The following is a 19,786-nucleotide window of genomic DNA, read 5'->3' as shown; positions in this document are numbered from 1 at the left end:
TACGGTCGCAGGTTCGAATCCTGCCTCGGGCATGGGTGTGTGTGATGTCCTCAGGTTTGTTAGGTTTAATTAGTTCTAAGTGTAGGGGACTGGTGACCTCAGATGTTAAGTCTCATAGTGCTCAGAGTCATTTGGACCATTTGAAGTATTTGTAGGAGAGATTTAAAATGGAACGACCACATAAAATTAATTGCGAATGAGGCAGATGCCAGACTAAGATTCATTGGAAAAATCCGCAGTAAATGTAATTAATCAACATGGGAAGTAGCTTACAAATAACTTGTTTGACCAATACTTGAATATTGGTCTTCAGAATGGTATCCGTACCAGAAAGGACTGGTAGAGGAAATAGATAAGGCCCAAAGAAAAGCAGCACGTTTCTTTGTAGGTTCATTTAATAAGCACGAAAGTGTCACAGAGATGCTCAGGCAACTCTGGTGACAGACACCGCAAAAGAGGCGTTCTATATCACGTTATGGTCAACTGGTGAAGTTCCAAGAGCGTAAATTCCTAGAAGAGTCAACCTATATATTGCTTCCGTCATATCTTGCGAAACGACTGTGAACATAAAATTGGAGAGGCTGGAGCCCATGCGGAGGCGTGCTAGCATTTGTTCTTCCCACGAGCCATACGTGACTGCATCAGGAAAAGGGGAAGTTATTCTGTTAAACGAAGTACGCTATGTCACAAACAGTAAGGTGGCTTGCGGAGTATGGACGTGTATGTAGAACTAGTCGCACTAGCGTCTCATACAAGATTTCCATTACAGATGTCTTGAACTTTCTCGGAATCCTTCCATCAAATCTGTCTTTCTTTCACCTTCCCTAATACAAAAAAGTGAACTCTATGTGAACAGGCATCGGAAGGCGGAATGGTACTCACCGACCGCCGTGTCACCCTCAGCCAATTGGCGTCACTGGATGCCGATATGTAGGGGCATGTGGTCAGCACAGCACTCTTCTGGCCATTGTCAGTTTTCATGAAAACAACCGCCACTACAAGAAACTCCTTAATTTGTCTCACAAGTGCTGAGTGCACTTCACTTGGCAATACTGCTCAGCAGACTGGACAATCACCTATAGGAATGCTAGCCAAGCCTAACAGCGTTTAACTTCGGTGATCGGGAGGGAACAGGTGTTAAGAGTCTGTGGAGAATACCGTGGTTGGTAGATGTGTAGACGGCAGGGCACGTGTTGGGACAGTGGTAGTGGTGGGGGTTACAGGAAGGCATTGTAGGGGAAATACTGAGCGCTGGAAGGGAAGTGCCGTTCTAAACTGAAGGCTACTTTCACATTTTTTGTGGATATTAAGTGGGGTCTCTCCACGCCCACACTTGCGTGGTGACCATTCAGAAAGATCTGTCGTTTCTGCTTAGGTTAGTATGTAAAAGCAATTTCACTGAAAATGCAGCGATTTATTTTCGTCTGGCTTGTTAACCATTTGTAACTTTCAGAGTAGCGCCATGAAAGGCAAATTTTGGGTAAAAGGAACAAACTTCTCTGGTTGCCATGTGAAAATTTGCTTCTTTTGCCAAAACACAGCGTAGTTTACGAAGTCTCACCTGACTAACTTGTTGTGCAGACACAGTTGGGAGAGAATCCTGAAACAATGGTTTATAAAGTGAGGAATTGAGGAAAATTAAGGTCAGTAGCTTATGAAAAAGCATGCTCTCGGATGTTGGAAAAAGCATGCTCTCGGATGTCTTTATTTATGTTGTTCCAAAACCCATAGCATTTCACTATTTATCGACGACCCTTAAAAATTACATTATCTCATCAAAAAAGTCTGGAGTTAGTGTAATAACACAGTAGATAATGAAGTTTTGCGTAATAACGATATGGGAATATACTCTCCCCCTTGCCTGCCATCATTTGCCACTACCTCATTCCGTTATCTCAGACGTTTATGAAATATGAGGAATGTTATGGATATTTCACTCTGGCTGGTGCGGCACGATCACAAATGAGTGTGTTACGTCAGATCGATTTTCTTGAGATTGTCGAAAGAAAAATTCAGTATGTTAGCTAAATTTCGTGCGCAACAACATATTATGTAATGAGCACCAAAAACAAAATTATAGCGAACTATGTTTTTCATTCAATTTCACGCGGTGTCTTACTTCCACGTAAATATCACAATAACGATGACCCTTAACGAAATGGTAGGTACATCATCATGAACCTGCCATATAAAGCTATAAATAAAACAAAAATGAAATTCTTTTACCAAATAGTTTCTGTAAAATTGTTTGAGAAAGATAGCATGGCGTGCGCCTCGATTCTGTCTTCGCCGACCGGCCGAAATGGGGCAAACACTTGTCGGCCTCCGCTTCCAAACAAACGAATGAATTCGCCCAGCGCTTTGGACGAAAACTGGCCACTGGGCATCGGCCACCGTATCCTGTGCGGACACTACCACTGCGGCAAGTCCGTTGCCCTTCCCTAATACAAGGTCGTTCAGAAGCAGTTCTGGAGTTTCGGAGACGAGTGAGTGAAAACTGCAAGACATGCAGTTCGCAGACACATACTAGTGAATAGATGATCTCTCTAAGTTTTACATACATCACAGGTGCTCAATATGGGCACAATTTTTGACGCGGCAAATGGCAATGCATGAGTGAAGTCGCTGACAAGAATTGCCTGAGAAGGCGTGACGGCAGCCGGTTTCGGAAATCTGTTCTTTGAGTGCCTGTCTGCAGGCGCGAGCTAATTCGATGCGACAATATGGAGCGGATGCTTTGTGTACGTGTTCTGACAGGCATGTCCCTCAGTGCAACTACACCACGGGTCGTATTATGAATCGAAACTTGGGATTTTTTTAATGGTTAAATGGTTTCAATGGCTCTGAGCACTATGGGACTTAACATCTGAGGTCATCAGTCGCCTAGAACGACTTAAACCGAACTAACCTAAGGACATCACACACATCCACGCCCGAGGCAGTATTCGAACCTGCGACCGTAGCGGCCGCGCGGTTCCAGACTGTAGCGCCTAGAACCGCTCGGCCACTCCGGCCGGCCTCGAAACTTGGGAGATATCCTATCCACTGATTTGTTTTATGTAAACGGGCGATATTTTTAGCAACATCTCTAAAAAAGTATTCATCGCACGGCTGTTTGAACACCGCCTCTAAACTTCATTAACGTCAAAACTTTGCAGCTGAACATTTTTGTCAGGAAGAGTGTGTTTACCTTTATCTCATCTAAACATTGAAAATTTGTACTTTTTTCTTTATGCATAGAAATGCCTGCTGGTCGACATATGAATGTGGGCTGTGGTGTGTGTGGGCAGGTACGACTACGAGGTGCTGCTGCAGAACTCTACGTTCTGCCTGGTGCCGCGCGGCCGCCGCCTGGGGTCGTTCCGCTTCCTGGAGGCGCTGCGCGCCGGCTGCGTGCCCGTGCTGCTCTCCAACGGCTGGGCGCTGCCCTTCGCGCAGGTCATCGACTGGCACCAGGCCGTCGTCTGGGCCGACGAGCGCCTCCTGCTGCAGGTAACGCACCGCCGCTCTGCCCTGCCCTGCCCTGCTCCGCCCCGCTTCTCGCGTCCTCTCGCCAGACCGGACGGCTCACGTATTGTTCATGGGGGCTTAATTATTAAAATGCTACAATAAAAGTAATTTTCGTAGCTGTGTGTCCGGCTACGAAGTCTCGTAACCGGTTGGCCCCGACTAGCATTAGTATGCAATCTGACTGCATAAAATAACAGTAAAGAATGAAAGGAAATTTCCGTTAACACAATTCATTAATTAAGTCCCCTGCAACAATAAAAGCTACAAAACAACAAGGCACAAGTGTAACTGTTCTGTGTGTGGTGGTGCGATTCAACGTACACGTTGCCGGCCGCGGTGGTCTCGCGGTTCTAGGCGCTCAGTCCGGAACCGCGCGACTGCTACGGTCGCAGGTTCGAATCCTGCCTCGGGCATGGATGTATGTGATGTCCTTAGGTTAGTTAGGTTTAAGCAGTTCTAAGTTCTAGGGGACTGATGACCACAGCTGTTAAGTCCCATAGTGCTCAGAGCCATTTGAGCCCAACGTACACGTATCTGGCACGGTTCTTCCTCAATACGACAAGAAATTTTAAACACCATTTACAATGAAGTAATAAAAAAAACAGAAATACTATAATTGCACATAGAAACCAGAATTACAAGTCTAATACAGGAACACGAGCCAGATGCTTTGTTGACTGAACCTGTGACCAAGAGGCATTGTTATATAGGAAATTTGAAATAAAAAATTTTTGTTACCTCCATATATATTGAGGAAAAATATATTGCGATCGTTGCAACATCTTCCATATATACAGGTCTATTACAAATGATTGAAGCGATTTCATAAATTCACTGTGGCTCCATTCATCTACATATGGTCACAACACACTACAGATACGTAGAAAAACTCAGAAAGTTTTGTTCGGCTGAAGCCGCACTTCAGGTTTCTGCCGCCAGAGCGCTCGAGAGCGCAGTGAGACAAAATGGCGACAGGAGCCGAGAAAGCGTATGTCGTGCTTGAAATGCACTCACAGCAGTCAGTCATAACAGTGCAACGACACTTCAGGACCAAGTTCAACAAAGATCCACCAACTGCTAACTCCATTCGGCGATGGTATGCGCAGTTTAAAGCTTCTGGATGCCTCTGTAAGGGGAAATCAACGGGTCGGCCTGCAGTGAGCGAAGAAACGGTTGAACGCGTGCGGGCAAGTTTCACGCGTAGCCCGCGGAAGTCGACGAATAAAGCAAGCAGGGGGCTAAACGTACCACAGCCGACGGTTTGGAAAATCTTACGGAAAAGGCTAAAGCAGAAGCCTTACCGTTTACAATTGCTACAAGCCCTGACACCCGATGACAAAGTCAAACGCTTTGAATTTTCGGCGAGGTTGCAACAGCTCATGGAAGAGGATGCGTTCAGTGCGAAACTTGTTTTTAGTGATGAAGCAACATTTTTTCTTAATGGTGAAGTGAACAGACACAATGTGCGAATCTGGGCGGTAGAGGATCCTCACGCATTCGTGCAGCAAATTCGCAATTCACCAACAGGAGATTGGAAAACCGATGGATCGGTCGTGGTGGAGATCATGATCAGCAATTCATGTCATGGCCTCCACGCTCTCCCGACTTAACCCCATGCGATTTCTTTCTGTGGGGTTATGTGAAATATTCAGTGTTTAAACCTCCTCTACCAAGAAACGTGCCAGAACTGCGAGCTCGCATCAACGATGCTTTTGAACTCATTGATGGGGACATGCTGTGCCAAGTGTGGGAGGAACTTGATTATCGGCTTGATGTCTGCCGAATCACTAAAGGGGCACATATCGAACATTTGTGATTGCCTAAAAAAACTTTTTGAGTTTTTGTATGTGTGTGCAAAGCACTGTGAAAATATCTCAAATAATAAAGTTATTGTAGAGCTGTGAAATCGCTTCAATCATTTGTAATAACCCTGTACATTACACCAACCGAACAGCATTAACTCTCTCGCCCAACAGAACAATAACTGCAACACGACATGGTCTCAACTGGTACTGCTCTCGACATCCTCTCAACAAGTACTGCTCACGGCAACCTCCGAACTACGACTGCCAGTGCAGGCGGTGGAATAATACTCTTTGGCGCAATCTCTGACACTGTGACTCAGTGTGCCACCTTTCAATTGTTATCGCATGTTTCTTTTATTCCCCGCTCTCTTCTCCTGACTTCGATGAATTGACAAATACCGGGTGATGCTCTTAACTGATGGAGCTTGTAGTGTTGAATTTCGTTAGGCCACACACTGCGAAGCAATTTGCTGTTATTTTAATAGGGGTGCAAGTTTAACTTCTCGCACGTACACGGTCTCGTCACAGTAATGTGACACCCGCCTACATCATCGTCAATGTGCAGAAACAAGTCTCACATGGCAGGTGGCAGTGCTAACACTGGGGTGTATATAATCGTAAAGCGTGGCTGGGAGACGTGGAAAACAGCAAGCGCCTGGTTCATGCACTCGTGCTGACTGATGTTCATCGGCGACGATGACTGGAATTTGTATCCCAGTACCGCAAATGAAGCCCGCCCGGTTAGCCGCGCGGTCTGACGCACCGCTTTCCGGGTTGGGGAGGAGCGCCTGGTCCCCGGCACGAATCCGCCCGTCAGCTTGTGTTGAAGTCCGGTGAGCCAGCCAGTCTGTGGATGGTTTTTAGGCGGTTTTTCATCTACCTCTACGAATGCGGACTGGTTCCCCTTATTCCGCCTCAGCTACATTATGTCGGCGATTGCTGCGCAAACAACTTCTCCACATACGCGTACACCACCTATACCACGCAAACATAGGGGTTCACTCGTCTGGTGTGAGGCGTTCCCTGGGGGAGGGGGTGGGGTGGGGGGTTGTCCACCTGGGGCCGAACCACACAATAACCCTGAAAGAGTGGTTCGGTGTGGGGCGGCGGAGGGGTGAAGTGGACTGCGGTAGTCGTCGTGGGGTTGTGGACCACCACTGCGGCTGCGTAGCCTCTCCGTCGTTTCTACGACCCGGGTTAACATACAATACAATAAAATACCGCAAATGGACGTGCGCTGAGTGGCGATAGGTGACCTTTTCAGATAAATCCTCTTCTATTCCCCATCGGACAGATGCCGATTGGTGTTTACGGTATGAATCATCTGAAAGCAAACACCCTGCAACAATTGTCGGAGGAGGGAGCTTCGTGCTCTGGGGAATGCTTTTGTGGCATTCCTTGGATGATCTCCTCATTCTGGAAGAAATAATGTATCAACACCAGTATGAAGCTATCCTTGGGGACCATATCCAACCCCAACATGTTTCTCCCCTGCACGATGGGATCTAATTGCAGCACAATGCATCGTGTCACACGCCCTGCAGTATAAGAGCGTGGTTCGAAGGCCACCGGAATGAGTTTGCTGTACTTTCCTGGTCGCCAAACTCCCCGAATTTAAGCCCAATCGAGAATCTGCGGGATAGCTCGATCGAGTTGTTCGCGCCACGGCTTTTCATCTGGGGAACCTTGCGCAGCTGGCCACGGTTCTGGAATCGGCATGACTCCACGTCCCTATCGCAACCTTCCAGAACCTCACTGACACTCTTCCCGCACATCTCGCTGCGGTCCGCGCTGCAGTATATGGTTCATCAGGATTTTCACTGGTGGGCATATTAATGTGGCTGGACAGTGTAGAATACATTTTTGTTACCAAAAAATGTTCACCAAAACAGAACAGATAGGTTAATTTCAGTCATTCTTTTCAAATCAAAGTTACAAAACAACTAAAATATACACATCAACAAAAGTGTTCCATCTTCCTTTTATTTCGAAATTCATTGCACACTAAAGAAAAACTGGTTCCGAGGCACGCCTATATTTTAATTTGCATTGTGTCCAGATCATGATATAAAAGAAATTGTGGAATGACAAAATGGTATGTTTCCCATGGGGATTTTTTCACAGCACTCCTGAGCAACGCAGTATGGGGTGGAAAATCCCCTTACACGGATGTATACTTGAATCCGTCCTGAAATTTTTTTAAAAAAAAAATCGATTTTTTTGAATCAAAAGATAGTAAACCTCGCCGTAAAGACGACTTGGATTTTTCTGTTATGGCTCTCGTTCACTCAACAATTCCTCAGTCCCGTTGGGACCTTTTCCACTACATATCTGGACACCCCGACCTGGCACCGTCTGCTTTCCAATCCTTTGGGGCTGTTGACATAAACTTTAGGCGGTCATCGTTTTCACATCGATTGCACGCCTGCAGGTAGACGCACTTCTTTGCTACCTAGAAGCAGCTAAGAAAATGTGGAACCGCAGTATCTACATGTGTTACACCCAACATATTAAATACATCGCATAATAATTCATGTACGTTACTTTTAGATACCTCTCTGCATATTGATTGTCATTGGTAGAATGTAGTATAAGCGTTGCCATTTTTTATATCGGCGGGAACATCAATATTAAACGTACTGTTTTCTTTTTGTTTTATCAGGCAAGATATTTATACCATGTAACTACTAAAACAACTTAGCAATACTTGTCGCTAGATCGATGGTAAAACATGATTTTGAGAACACTGAGGAATCGAGTAGAGATTCTGAGAGCGGAAGGGAAATTCAGCAGAGGAGAAGTTAAACGAAAAGGGAATATGACAAAAGCAAGTAAGAAAGGTAGAAATAGAACAAGTGAAAGGTAAGACGAGAAAAATGATGAGTTCGGATTGGCAGAGTTTGCTTCGTTAAAGAAACTGTAGACAGAATATTAACTCATTAAAAATAGAATAAGCAGTGAATCAGTTGGAGGACTTCTATGGAATCGCCGCAAATAAACAGATTTGGGAAAACTCCAAAAAACTAAACTCTCAAGTATGGACCGAGATTGGGGCCAAAATTCCTTACCTGTGTGACTGATGTATTGAGACTGCGCTACCTCGTTCCATATCATTGTTTAAGCCAACGTGCAGCCGGCACCTCCATGACTTAATGAGGAAGTGCATTGGCTAACACATGCTGATTCATTTTCTGGAAGAGCTGAATTTAAATCCCTAAGTGACTATCCTCGCGCTTTACAGGGTGTGTTTCTTCAACAAAATCATAGGCGGTTCATTCCACATTCTTGTTCAACAATGGTATTGTTTTCTGCAGATGACATTTGACGTCGTCAAAATGTTAATATGTAACACCCAGTCTTTACCTTTTGATATCTCGGTGTATCGTAGCAGTGCCAGGACACGATAAAACTGCATGTTGCATGACTACAAATAAAAAAGAGGAGCCAATAGATCTCTTTCAAGGAAACAGCACTTGTTTTTCCTTCCGCCTCCTTTCGTGTCGGCCAAGTTCGTCGAAGTCCCATAAAGTGATGTTCAATAACTACAGAGTTGTTGGGCAAAGAAGTGCGTGGCCCAGGAAAGCGCTCAGAAGAAATATTCTGTGAGGACCCGGAAAGGCTGTATTCATACACACAGCATTACCGCAATACAATATAAAAAAAGACTTCTTAATGACGCATACACCACGATAAAAGTTTACTCAGCTGAAACTAGCGCCATTTTTATACGTGCCACCTTTCCTGCGAAGAACTTTTATTCATTATTTTGCACGAATGTATCTTCAAAGCAAGGAAAGGGATAAACTTACCGTCGACGGCGAGATTATTAGGGACGGAGCACAGACTCGGATTGGGAAGCATTAGTCAGTAAGGAGAGAAATTACCCGTCTCTGTTTTAAAGGATGCCGTAAGAAATTGACGAGAAGCGCAGAGAACTTAAATGTGGATGGCCAGACGGGAAACTGAATATCAGTTCTTCACAAACAGTGTCCCAAATCTCAACCACTGCGCCACCTCTGTCGATAACACACTTCCAGTCGGTACTGTTCAATGCTAGACCTTCTTGCTATTTCCTTACACCCAAATGAGGAACACGTTTGAACTTCTCAACTTGCGAAACATTTCTCCACTTCTTTCCCACAAAATATCTTTTCCTCCGTTCACTGTGTTTCTTATCCGGTTTCTTCTCCCGTTTCTCTGTAACGTTTCAATGGCACTCCTCAACAAATACGAGGGCGTGTCTGCGAATATTTTACGTGAAAACTTTTAAAGCTTTTTAAATAAAACAAATTTATTAACATTCTACAGCTTTATTCTCATGTCTGCATATTTATTTCTCAACATTCTCACCCTGTCGACGAACATTTTTCTCCCAACGAGAGATCCGTTTGTTGATACCGTCAGTGTATAATCTTTGACTTCGTTGACGGTGCCACAACCTCACTTCTTCTTGTACCGTTTCGTCACTATCAACGTGAAGTCCTCGAAGGCGTTCTTTAAGTTAAGGAAACAGATAACAATCGGATGGTGCACAGTCGGGAGTGTATGGAGGACGATCGACAACAATGACCCCAATACATCGGATTGTTTCATATGTCGCGGCACTCGTGTGCGATCTGGCATTGTCTTTCTGAAGGATAGAGTACTCCATGTGTGGACGATTAGAAACTCTATTACAGCATGCTGTTTATCATGCATCGACGTAGTTGCATTAAACACCGACATGTTACACTGTACAATTCGGAATCCTCTGACTACAGAGAGTTGCAACTTGCTTCAGCGAAGCGAGAAAGTCGACAGAAAATATACATGGCATGTAATATCCTCAACCGATTATGAGGATAGAATAAAAATTCGGAGACATTACTTTTCATCAGGCTCTCTGAAGTCTCGGTTATCTGAAGTGGTCGGTGGAAGAAAGTAATAACACCACAGAACGTAATTTTGAGTCATTGCGAGTTATACGTTGATTAAATTCAAATATAAGAACTCAGTCGCGATAAGAACAAAAACAGCCGTTTCCAGAGATACGAGAGGAACTACTTCGTACCAGCATGTGGTGCTTTCTGATACAGTAGAGGTAACATGATTAGATGAATCCTTGCAATATTGAGGGCTAGCGCTTTCTTCCACCGTACGCCTTCAATTGAAGACACGCGCGGAAAAACTGGCTAAACATCAATTGTAAAAGCTTAGAAATAAGTGCTGCCTTCTGTTGCTAGCTACGGGAACTATCAAAATTGGCCTTGGTTTAACCCGCAAGTAATATTTAGGGGTGAAACCAATGTCAATTTTGATAGTTCCCGTACGTAGCAACAGATGCCAATACTTACCTCCAAGCTTTTACATTTGATGGTTAGCCCGTTTTTCCGCGCAGGTCTTCAGTTATGGTTCTCAATTATGATATATCTTGAAAAATTTCTTCGTGTAATCCAGTTTTCTCGGCTCTTCATGAATTTTTGTTCGCTATTTGTTAGCATATTCATCGATAGGTTAAGCTTAAAAGTTTCTTTGTGAACCTGTTGTTCATTTTACATAAGTAATCACCTCTTCCTGATTATACCTGTGATTTTTTGCTGTAGGTTGCAAATTTGAGTTCTCCTGAAATTGCATTTTTGCCTTTAAGATGCAGCATTTTCCTTGTCTGTTTTTCGAAGGTTTGATCACATATAGGCACTAATTCAATAAGTTTCCGGACTAGTTTGTTGCAGCCCCGTATGATTTTATCTTTGGCACCAATCTTACCACAAGAAGGGCTGCATTAATTAAAACAAAAGTAAAAAGAAAATTTAAAACAAATATGAAGAAATCGTGAAGTGTCAATACTATTTCTCGATAAAATCTACACAGATAATTTTTTCGTATGAAGTTGATTGTTTAACATCAAAACTTTTTAAATTTTTCTCGAACATTGCTTCAAGAAAAACGGCGGTCTTTATAATATTATAACTTATCTCAATACACACAGTCGTGATTACGCTTAAGTTGTTTATTTTTAGGTGACCGGTTTCCATCTTCAAACAGATCAGCTTCAGGTCTAACATTATACACTCCTGGAAATGGAAAAAAGAACACATTGACACCGGTGTGTCAGACCCACCATACTTGCTCCGGACACTGCGAGAGGGCTGTACAAGCAATGATCACACGCGCGGCACAGCGGACACACCAGGAACCGCGGTGTTGGCCGTCGAATGGCGCTAGCTGCGCAGCATTTGTGCACCGCCGCCGTCAGTGTCAGCCAGTTTGCCGTGGCATACGGAGCTCCATCGCAGTCTTTAACACTGGTAGCATGCCGCGACAGCGTGGACGTGAACCGTATGTGCAGTTGACGGACTTTGAGCGAGGGTGTATAGTGGGCATGTGGGAGGCCGGGTGGACGTACCGCCGAATTGCTCAACACGTGGGGCGTGAGGTCTCCACAGTACATCGATGTTGTCGCCAGTGGTCGGCGGAAGGTGCACGTGCCCGTCGACCTGGGACCGGACCGCAGCGACGCACGGATGCACGCCAAGACCGTAGGATCCTACGCAGTGCCGTAGGGGACCGCACCGCCACTTCCCAGCAAATTAGGGACACTGTTGCTCCTGGGGTATCGGCGAGGACCATTCGCAACCGTCTCCATGAAGCTGGGCTACGGTCCCGCACACCGTTAGGCCGTCTTCCGCTCACGCCCCAACATCGTGCAGCCCGCCTCCAGTGGTGCCGCGACAGGCGTGAATGGAGGGACGAATGGAGACGTGTCGTCTTCAGCGATGAGAGTCGCATCTGTCTTGGTGCCAATGATGGTCGTATGCGTGTTTGGCGCCGTGCAGGTGAGCGCCACAATCAGGACTGCATACGACCGAGGCCCACAGGGCCAACACCCGGCATCATAGTGTGGGGAGCGATCTCCTACACTGGCCGTACACCACTGGTGATCGTCGAGGGGACACTGAATAGTGCACGGTACATCCAAACCGTCATCGAACCCATCGTTCTACCATTCCTAGACCGGCAAGGGAACTTGCTGTTCCAACAGGACAATGCACGATCGCATGTATCCCGTGCCACCCAACGTGCTCTAGAAGGTGTAAGTCAACTACCCTGGCCAGCAAGATCTCCGGATCTGTCCCCCATTGAGCATGTTTGGGACTGGACGAAGCGTCGTCTCACGCGGTCTGCACGTCCAGCACGAACGCTCGTCCAACTGAGGCGCCAGGTGGAAATGGCATGGCAAGCCGTTCCACAGGACTACATCCAGCATCTCTACGATCGTCTCCATGGGAGAATAGCAGCCTGCATTGCTGCGAAAGGTGGATATACACTGTACTAGTGCCGACATTGTGCATACTCTGTTGCCTGTGTCTATGTGCCTGTGGTTCTGTCAGTGTGATCATGTGATGTATCTGACCCCAAGAATGTGTCAATAAAGTTTCCCCTTCCTGGGACAATGAATTCACGGTGTTCTTATTTCAATTTCCAGCAGTGTATTATGACCGTAGGAACCGCTGGCGTGGTGCAGGTCCATCTGTGCAGAACACTGCTCAGCAAGTAAGATCTGAAGACGATCGAAACCGGTCATCCAGAAATAAAAATAAACAACTTAAATGGGTTCACGATTGTGTGTGTAGAAATGAGTTCAATACTTTCTAATTCAACCCAAATATGTTACATAAAAAGTTAGATGGAAACATAACTATAATTTTTTTCTTGATTTTCAACTATCATCACAAACAGAGATTCATGAAAGAAAGACCTACGAATTTTCGCAACTTAATTAATGACTGAGATGCAAGCATCTCGTGTGTCTTTCTTTAAGGGAAAGAATAATATTTTTATGCCAGAGTAGTAGATCTGTACTGAACAGTTTTAGTGATGCAATTCTTTGTTGCAGATCTGACAACAGATTACGGAGAGAAAAATAAATCAGTGATTTTTGTGCTGTTGACGCAGCCGTTTGATTGGTGCGCCGCACGGAAGCCTACATCACACTCTGCGCAAACAAGAGCCCAAAGAGACGAATGACACATGATGTTTACGCCACCAGTCTCGATGAAGAGTGGTATAAGCTTCCGTGCGGTGCGCCATTCACACTGCCGAAGCGACAGCGTGCAAATCCCCATGTTCAATGAAATTTTACTCCGCTATGTCTGCTCAGATCCACAAAAAAGAATTAGAGTGCTGTCTTTGCCTCTTGCGCATCCCGATCTGCTGTTCTGGCGCAAAAAAAAAAAAAAATACCCTTAGTTCCATAAAAAGACTGAAGTAGGTCCCTGTATCTCGGTGTTCATGAAGTTGTGGAGACGTTCTGCTTTCATGTGGTCCACGTTTCTTCTCTGTGGAATGAGATTATGAGTATCTTCATCGATCCAAAAGTTACTTCGGGTGAGAAAGGTAGGCGCCGTACCCTGTATCTGTCGCTCCCACGTCCAGTCGTGCTCTCGAGCGGTGACGTCAGCACAGTGCGGAGGCTCCGGCCGCCGGCCACGACCGCTTGGCTAGGCGGGCTGCCACTGGCCGCGGAGGTGGGGCCGCGGTGCAGCCAGTCCGGTAATGAGAGCCGAGAAGAAACCCGGCTAATGACGGGCAGATCCCGGCCAGCTCCGCTAATTAGCGAGAGATCTGGCCAGCCTGCGCCGCTCTGAAATACTGGTCCCCACCCCACCCCCAATCCCCCCCCCCCGCCCCCGCAGCACCCCCACCACCCCTGGCAGCGCAGTTCTCCTGCGCGAGCCTTTATTTTGCTCCTTCCTCCTCTGGCGTCCGTCCCACTCCCTTATTAGGGGGATCGCTCCTGCGCGATGGACCCGAAGGCACTCTCCTGAAAGGTAGCTCGCGTACTTCCTCGTCTTGCTGAACGCCCTGCTTGTACCATACCCGCTTCCGTAACAGAGTCCGCTTATGTAATCTTGCTGCACGTTGAAGTAGATGCTTCGAACCGTGGTGGTGGAAGAAATTTTGATCGCCTGTACTTGGCCGGCAAGCGGAAGGCTGTTCGTGGCGTAAAGGTTGATGGGGTCATCAACCCTAAAGCCGTCGGCCCACGGACCGTGCAACCGAGCGTTGAGCATGCCGAGTTTCATAGCGTGGAATAGCACGTTCGGGAGTCTTTCCGAACGTGCAGAGCAATATCTAGCATGTCAGGTATTCTGAGCGTCGTCTAAGCTTTGACCAATGAGACGGCACAACGCCACCTACGTCACATGCACGCCATCTCCCTTCAGTACAGAGTTGTGAGGCGCCATATTGGCATTCATTTGAAGCGTATACGTATATACGCCGTTTCTGGGCACCAGCAAATTGAGAATCACTGGAAAACCCGTTGTTAACTGTGTAATTCGCTCCAATAAAATAATGAGAAACATCATATTCGTGGCAAAAGAATTATTGTAATTTGCATATTATGGGAGTATGCTATTTGAAGGCAGCGACACACTGAAGATACACCCAAAACACATCGTTCTTGGTACAATTTGTTGTAATTAAATTTCAATTAGTAACATATCTACGATTAAGGTTTTCAGCAAGTGCTAACATGCTATAATTGAGTGTCACTAGTGTGTTGTTGGTTTAGCGAAGTGAGAAGTGTCACTGATCCGTATGAAGTAGCGTGTTTGGACGGTGGTTCGCGACTCGAAGCTTCTAAATTTTTTCGCAACATTTGCGCTTTTGTTAGGTTCTGATACTTTATTATTATTTTAATATAAGTATATACTATAATATTTGATGTTATGTAAATATAAGTTCACCTTTTTTTTGAGCGGTGACTTTGTCCGATTGGCTTAATCTATAGGACAGCTTGCGCTACTTGTATATAGATATTTTGCTCCTTTTTCTTTTACGCTTCGTAATTCACATGTTGCAAACATCCTTTTACTGGGTAGGAACAGTGATCAAGTAAGGTTGACCTTGGGGTGTTACTAAAATGTGGGAATGACGAAATAATGTATATGTTATGAGGAGAAGTATTTCAAATTTGTATCGCACTGTTTGTAATGGAACTTGTATAAGCCTGTGTCCTTGTTGATTGGACATGGTACTTTCGTTTCCGTGGATGATGGAGGAAATGCGCGTTTTAATAGAGCTAACGTGGGAATTTTACGCGCGCCCGTTTAGTAAACAGTGTGATTTACGAACTAGAACCATCTCCCGCAAATGCCGCTGGAGTGCGTTGCGATCGCATATACCACGTTGGGGCCCACGTACCGTGTGCACAAGTCTCATCGTTCGTGAGCGTTCAGCAGCACGTTGAGCTTAGCATTCTTAACGTTGACGTTCGACAGCACGGTCCGTGTGCCGACGGCTTAAGGGTGCATTTACGCCACAGCCTCGCTGCTCGCTGCCCGCTGGGAGTAATTACCCCACAACTGTTCACATATCAATAGCGGCACTGCTTGGGTGACCTTGTCGTAGCCAGTGACGGCTCAAGGCAATGGTCGCAGAGGGAAACACAAACCAGATAGATATCGTTGCCTTGCGAGGATCGTAGCGAGCGGCGATGGCGCAGGCTAAATGGGTCGTTAAGACGCAGGCGGTTTGATTCATCATCGCCTGGCCATGACAGCGAGCAGCAAGGTGGAAGCATAAACGCGTCTTTAAACGGACAAACGTGTTTGACAAAATAGCTCTTTACTAGCTACGGATTTGCTAAGCAAGCCCGCACACGTTCAATGTTTTTCAGTTTAACCTCACTTTAAACCAGACGCAGTTCGTGTTCATTCTGAGCGTAGTGAATTCGGCCACAAATACAGACAAAGCAGCCCTGGCTTTGACTTTGGCACTGTGTTTAAAGATGAAGAAGAAAACAAGACTCTGGTCCAAGGAACTGTGTAAAATGACGATTTACTCATGAAAATATGCTAAAGGAAATATTACTCTGAGTACCCGATGGTTAAAACTTTCTTCGAAGAGACAATGAACCTTTTTAAAACTTTTTAAGTCCCTCCTAAAAGAGCAAAGTTGATTGTCCAGTTCGCTCTTGTCTAACCACGGATGTATGAAACAAGCCCGTACACGTACTAAGAAAGCTTGTCAATTTAACCTTACTTTTGAAGCAGACACTATTCGGATATGCTGTATTTTGGCGCTAGTGGGAATGACTACAAATGCAGATAAAGCATTTCTAACATTGCCTTTGGCATTGTGTGTAAAGAGGGGGGAAAAAACAAGACGTTGGTTCAGGGAATGGTTTAAAATGAGAAATACGCAACTGGAAACCTATTAATGGAAATGTCTCACTCAGAACCTGTTGATTACATCAACTTTCTGCGGATGGATAATGGGACATTAAATAACTTGTTTAGCGCTACTTCGCCCTCACGCTGAAAAAGAAGACAAAAGTATGCGAAAATTTATCCTCTTCTACTTAGTCCTCTAATGACAGATCATTAAAATAACGCAACGTGGGAACATACAGCTAACATCGTCCGTGGAAGAACCAGAGGACTTCGGTTTCTTTTACCGGTTTCGACCCTCCAAAAGATCAATTTCACGTAAGCGCTCTACACGTTAGGATCATGTGTTGGCACCACTTTTTTGTGGAGAAATTTAAACGTAAAGCTATTTAATAAATAATACTAGCATTCTATTCAACACCACACTTATTATGGAGGGATACTGACTCAGTTTTTCAGGCAAACAGAAGGGAATGTGGGGGTACGTAAAACATAAATCAAATCTGGCACGAAGTCGCGCGCGCGCTCACTAACCTTTCTTCTTACACTAGCAAATAATTTCTTTGTAAGAAAGTACAAACGAAACAGCTTGTACAGTATGGATAAATCAATGGAGATTGCACTTTTCTTTAACACATTGACCATTTTTTGAAAAGACTTAGTCATCGCCTTCGACTGTTAAAAGAAGATTAACCTATAAATCACACGATTGCATGTGGTATTTTTAAGTTTTGAAATGTGCTAAAGCACAAAATCATTGTATCTGAAAATGGTCAAAGGCCGACATTTGGATCATGGACTTTATAAATAAATAGTTTTCACAGTCGAAGGGGATTACGATGTCCATTTATAGGTATTATATGACTATGAATATCTCCATAAAAGATGCTCGGTGTTTTCTTGTATTCAGGACATTGCGATTTAGTTTTTCCTTGATTTTCCTGAATTACGTCGGGGAGATGCCATGCCACAGCTGAACAATGTTTTTTTATCTAGAACTGTAAATATGCAAATGCCTTTGTGTATTAATTACGTTTTTTATCCTTAAACTGAAGTACCATGAGATGTGCAATATCGTTGTAAAAGTGATTTGCAGATTAATAAAACTTTTACTACTACTACTACTACTACTACTACTACTACTACAACTACAAGTGCAAGTGCAACAAGTACACTATGTGATCAAAAGTATCCGGACACCTGGCTGAAAATGACTTACAAGTTCTAGGCGCCCTCAATCAGTAATGGTGCAATTCAATATGGTGTTGCTTCACCCTTAGCCTTGATGACAGCTTCCACTTTCGCAGGCATACGTTCAGTCAGGTGCTGGAAGGTTTGTTGGGGAATGGCAGCCCAATCGTCACGGAATGTGCACTGAAGAGAGGTATCAAAAATGTGTGTGGAATCTTACGGGACTTAACTGCTAAGGTCATCAGTCCCTAAGCTTACACACTGCTTAACCTAAATTATCCAAGGACAAACACACACACACACACACACACACACACACACACACACACACACACACACACACCACACACCCACACCCATGCCCGAGGGAGGACTCGAACCTCCGCCGGGATCAGCCGCACAGAGAGAGGTATCGACATCGTTCGGTGAGGCCTGACTCGAAGTCGGCGTTCCAAAACATCCCGAAGGGGTTCTATAGGATTCAGGTGAGGAATCTCTGTAGTCCAGTCCATTACAGGGATGTTATTGTCGTGTAACCACTCCGCCATAGGCCGTGCATTACGAGCAGGTGCTCGATCGTGTTGAAAGATGCAATGGCCTTCCCCGAATTACTTTTCAACAGTGGGAAGCAAGAAGATACTTAAAACATCAATGTACGCCTGTGCTGTGATTGTATCACGCAAAACAACACGGGGAGCAAGCCCCCTCCATGAGAAACACGACCACACCGTAACACCACCGCCTCCGAATTTTACTGTTGGCACTACACGCGCTGGCAGATGACGTTCACCGGACATTCCCCGTACCCACACCCAGCCATCGGATGGCCACATTGTGTACCGCGATTCCTCGCTCCACACAACGTTTTCCCACTATTCAATCGTCCAATGTTTACGCTTCTTACACCAAGCAAGGTGTCGTTTGGCATTTACCGCCGTGATGTGTGGCTTATGAGCAGCCGCGCGACCATGAAATCCAAGTTTTCTCACCTCCCACCTGAGTGATGGTATGGATAGATGTCTGCTTATTACACATTACGACCCTCTTAAACTGTCGCCGGTCTCTGTCAGTCAACAGACGAGATCGGCCTGTACGTTTTGTGCTGTACGTGTCCCTTCACGTTTCCACTTCACTATCACATTGGTAACAGTGGACTAAGGATGTTCAGGAGTGTAGAAATCTCGCGTACAGACGTATGACACAAGTGACACCCAATCAACTGATCTCGTTCGAAGTCCATGAGTTCCGCGGAGCGCCCCATTCTGCTGTCTCACGATGTCTAATGACTACTGAGGTCGTTGATATGGAGTACCTGCGAGTACGTCGCAGCACAATGCACCTAATATGAAAAACGTATGTTTTTGGGGGTGTCCGGATACTTTTGATCACATAGTGTAGATGCGACGGACAATGCATGCTCCTCCTGTGCGGCACATTGATATTAAAATGAGCATTTGAGACGATGTAGACCATTAATGTAAAAACCTAAATGTGGAGGTGTTCGGAAGTAAAAATTCGTAAATAGCAAAAATAAAATTACATTTTATTTGAAGCTGTTAAGTTATGTTAGCTGTGAAGCTACCTAAAATACCAGCTATATTTTGCAAATATTACTAAGTATCTAAGAACTGAGACGAAGTCCCACTTGGGTAAAATTTTTATTCCATGCCAAAATCGTACCCCATAGTCGGTGTGGATCTTCTAGATCCCTTCCGGGGTGCCGATGGTGAACTCTTCCTACAGGTGTAGCGGACGTGAACATTGTTCACAGGTGTCGTTAAGCTCCAGGGGAGAGGCGGCCCCGCTGTTTTGTCACGGCACTTGTTTTTCCTGAGCCGGGCCTGCGAGGAGCAATTAACGACGGCCACTGTACCGTTTAGTTCGAGGAGGGGTCTCCCAAGAATTATCGGCTCTTGATTTAGCCGTCCGCTCCCTTTTAGAGTAAGAAGCCATTGTAGGACTCCGAACTTGTTGGCTATATTCGCGTGCGCTTTCTTCCGGTCCAACGGCAGGTAATTAAGCCCCTTTAATTCCGCTCCTATATCTAATGCCTCTAAATTAAGGCCGTTAGGGGAGGGTAAATTTTCGCTCTAATAACGTTACATCGCCTCCTCCCTACCAGAG

General features: G+C 45.3%; 1 protein-coding gene across 1 annotated transcript in view; it reads left to right on the top strand.

Moving 5' to 3' along the window:
• Positions 1-3,264: 3,264 nt before the first annotated feature.
• The window catches only part of LOC124729998 (exostosin-1), a 195,366-nt gene continuing 178,844 nt past the window's right edge, over positions 3,265-19,786 (top strand). The window contains exon 1 of the mRNA XM_047248499.1: positions 3,265-3,492. Coding sequence (XP_047104455.1) covers positions 3,265-3,492 — 228 coding nt within the window. The remainder of the gene's footprint in view (positions 3,493-19,786) is intronic.

Source organism: Schistocerca piceifrons, chromosome 1 (genome assembly GCF_021461385.2).
Source record: "Schistocerca piceifrons isolate TAMUIC-IGC-003096 chromosome 1, iqSchPice1.1, whole genome shotgun sequence".
NCBI classification, from domain to species: Eukaryota; Metazoa; Arthropoda; class Insecta; order Orthoptera; family Acrididae; genus Schistocerca; species Schistocerca piceifrons.
Note: the sequence above shows the minus strand (reverse complement) of the source record. Positions and strands in the feature narration are given on the sequence as shown.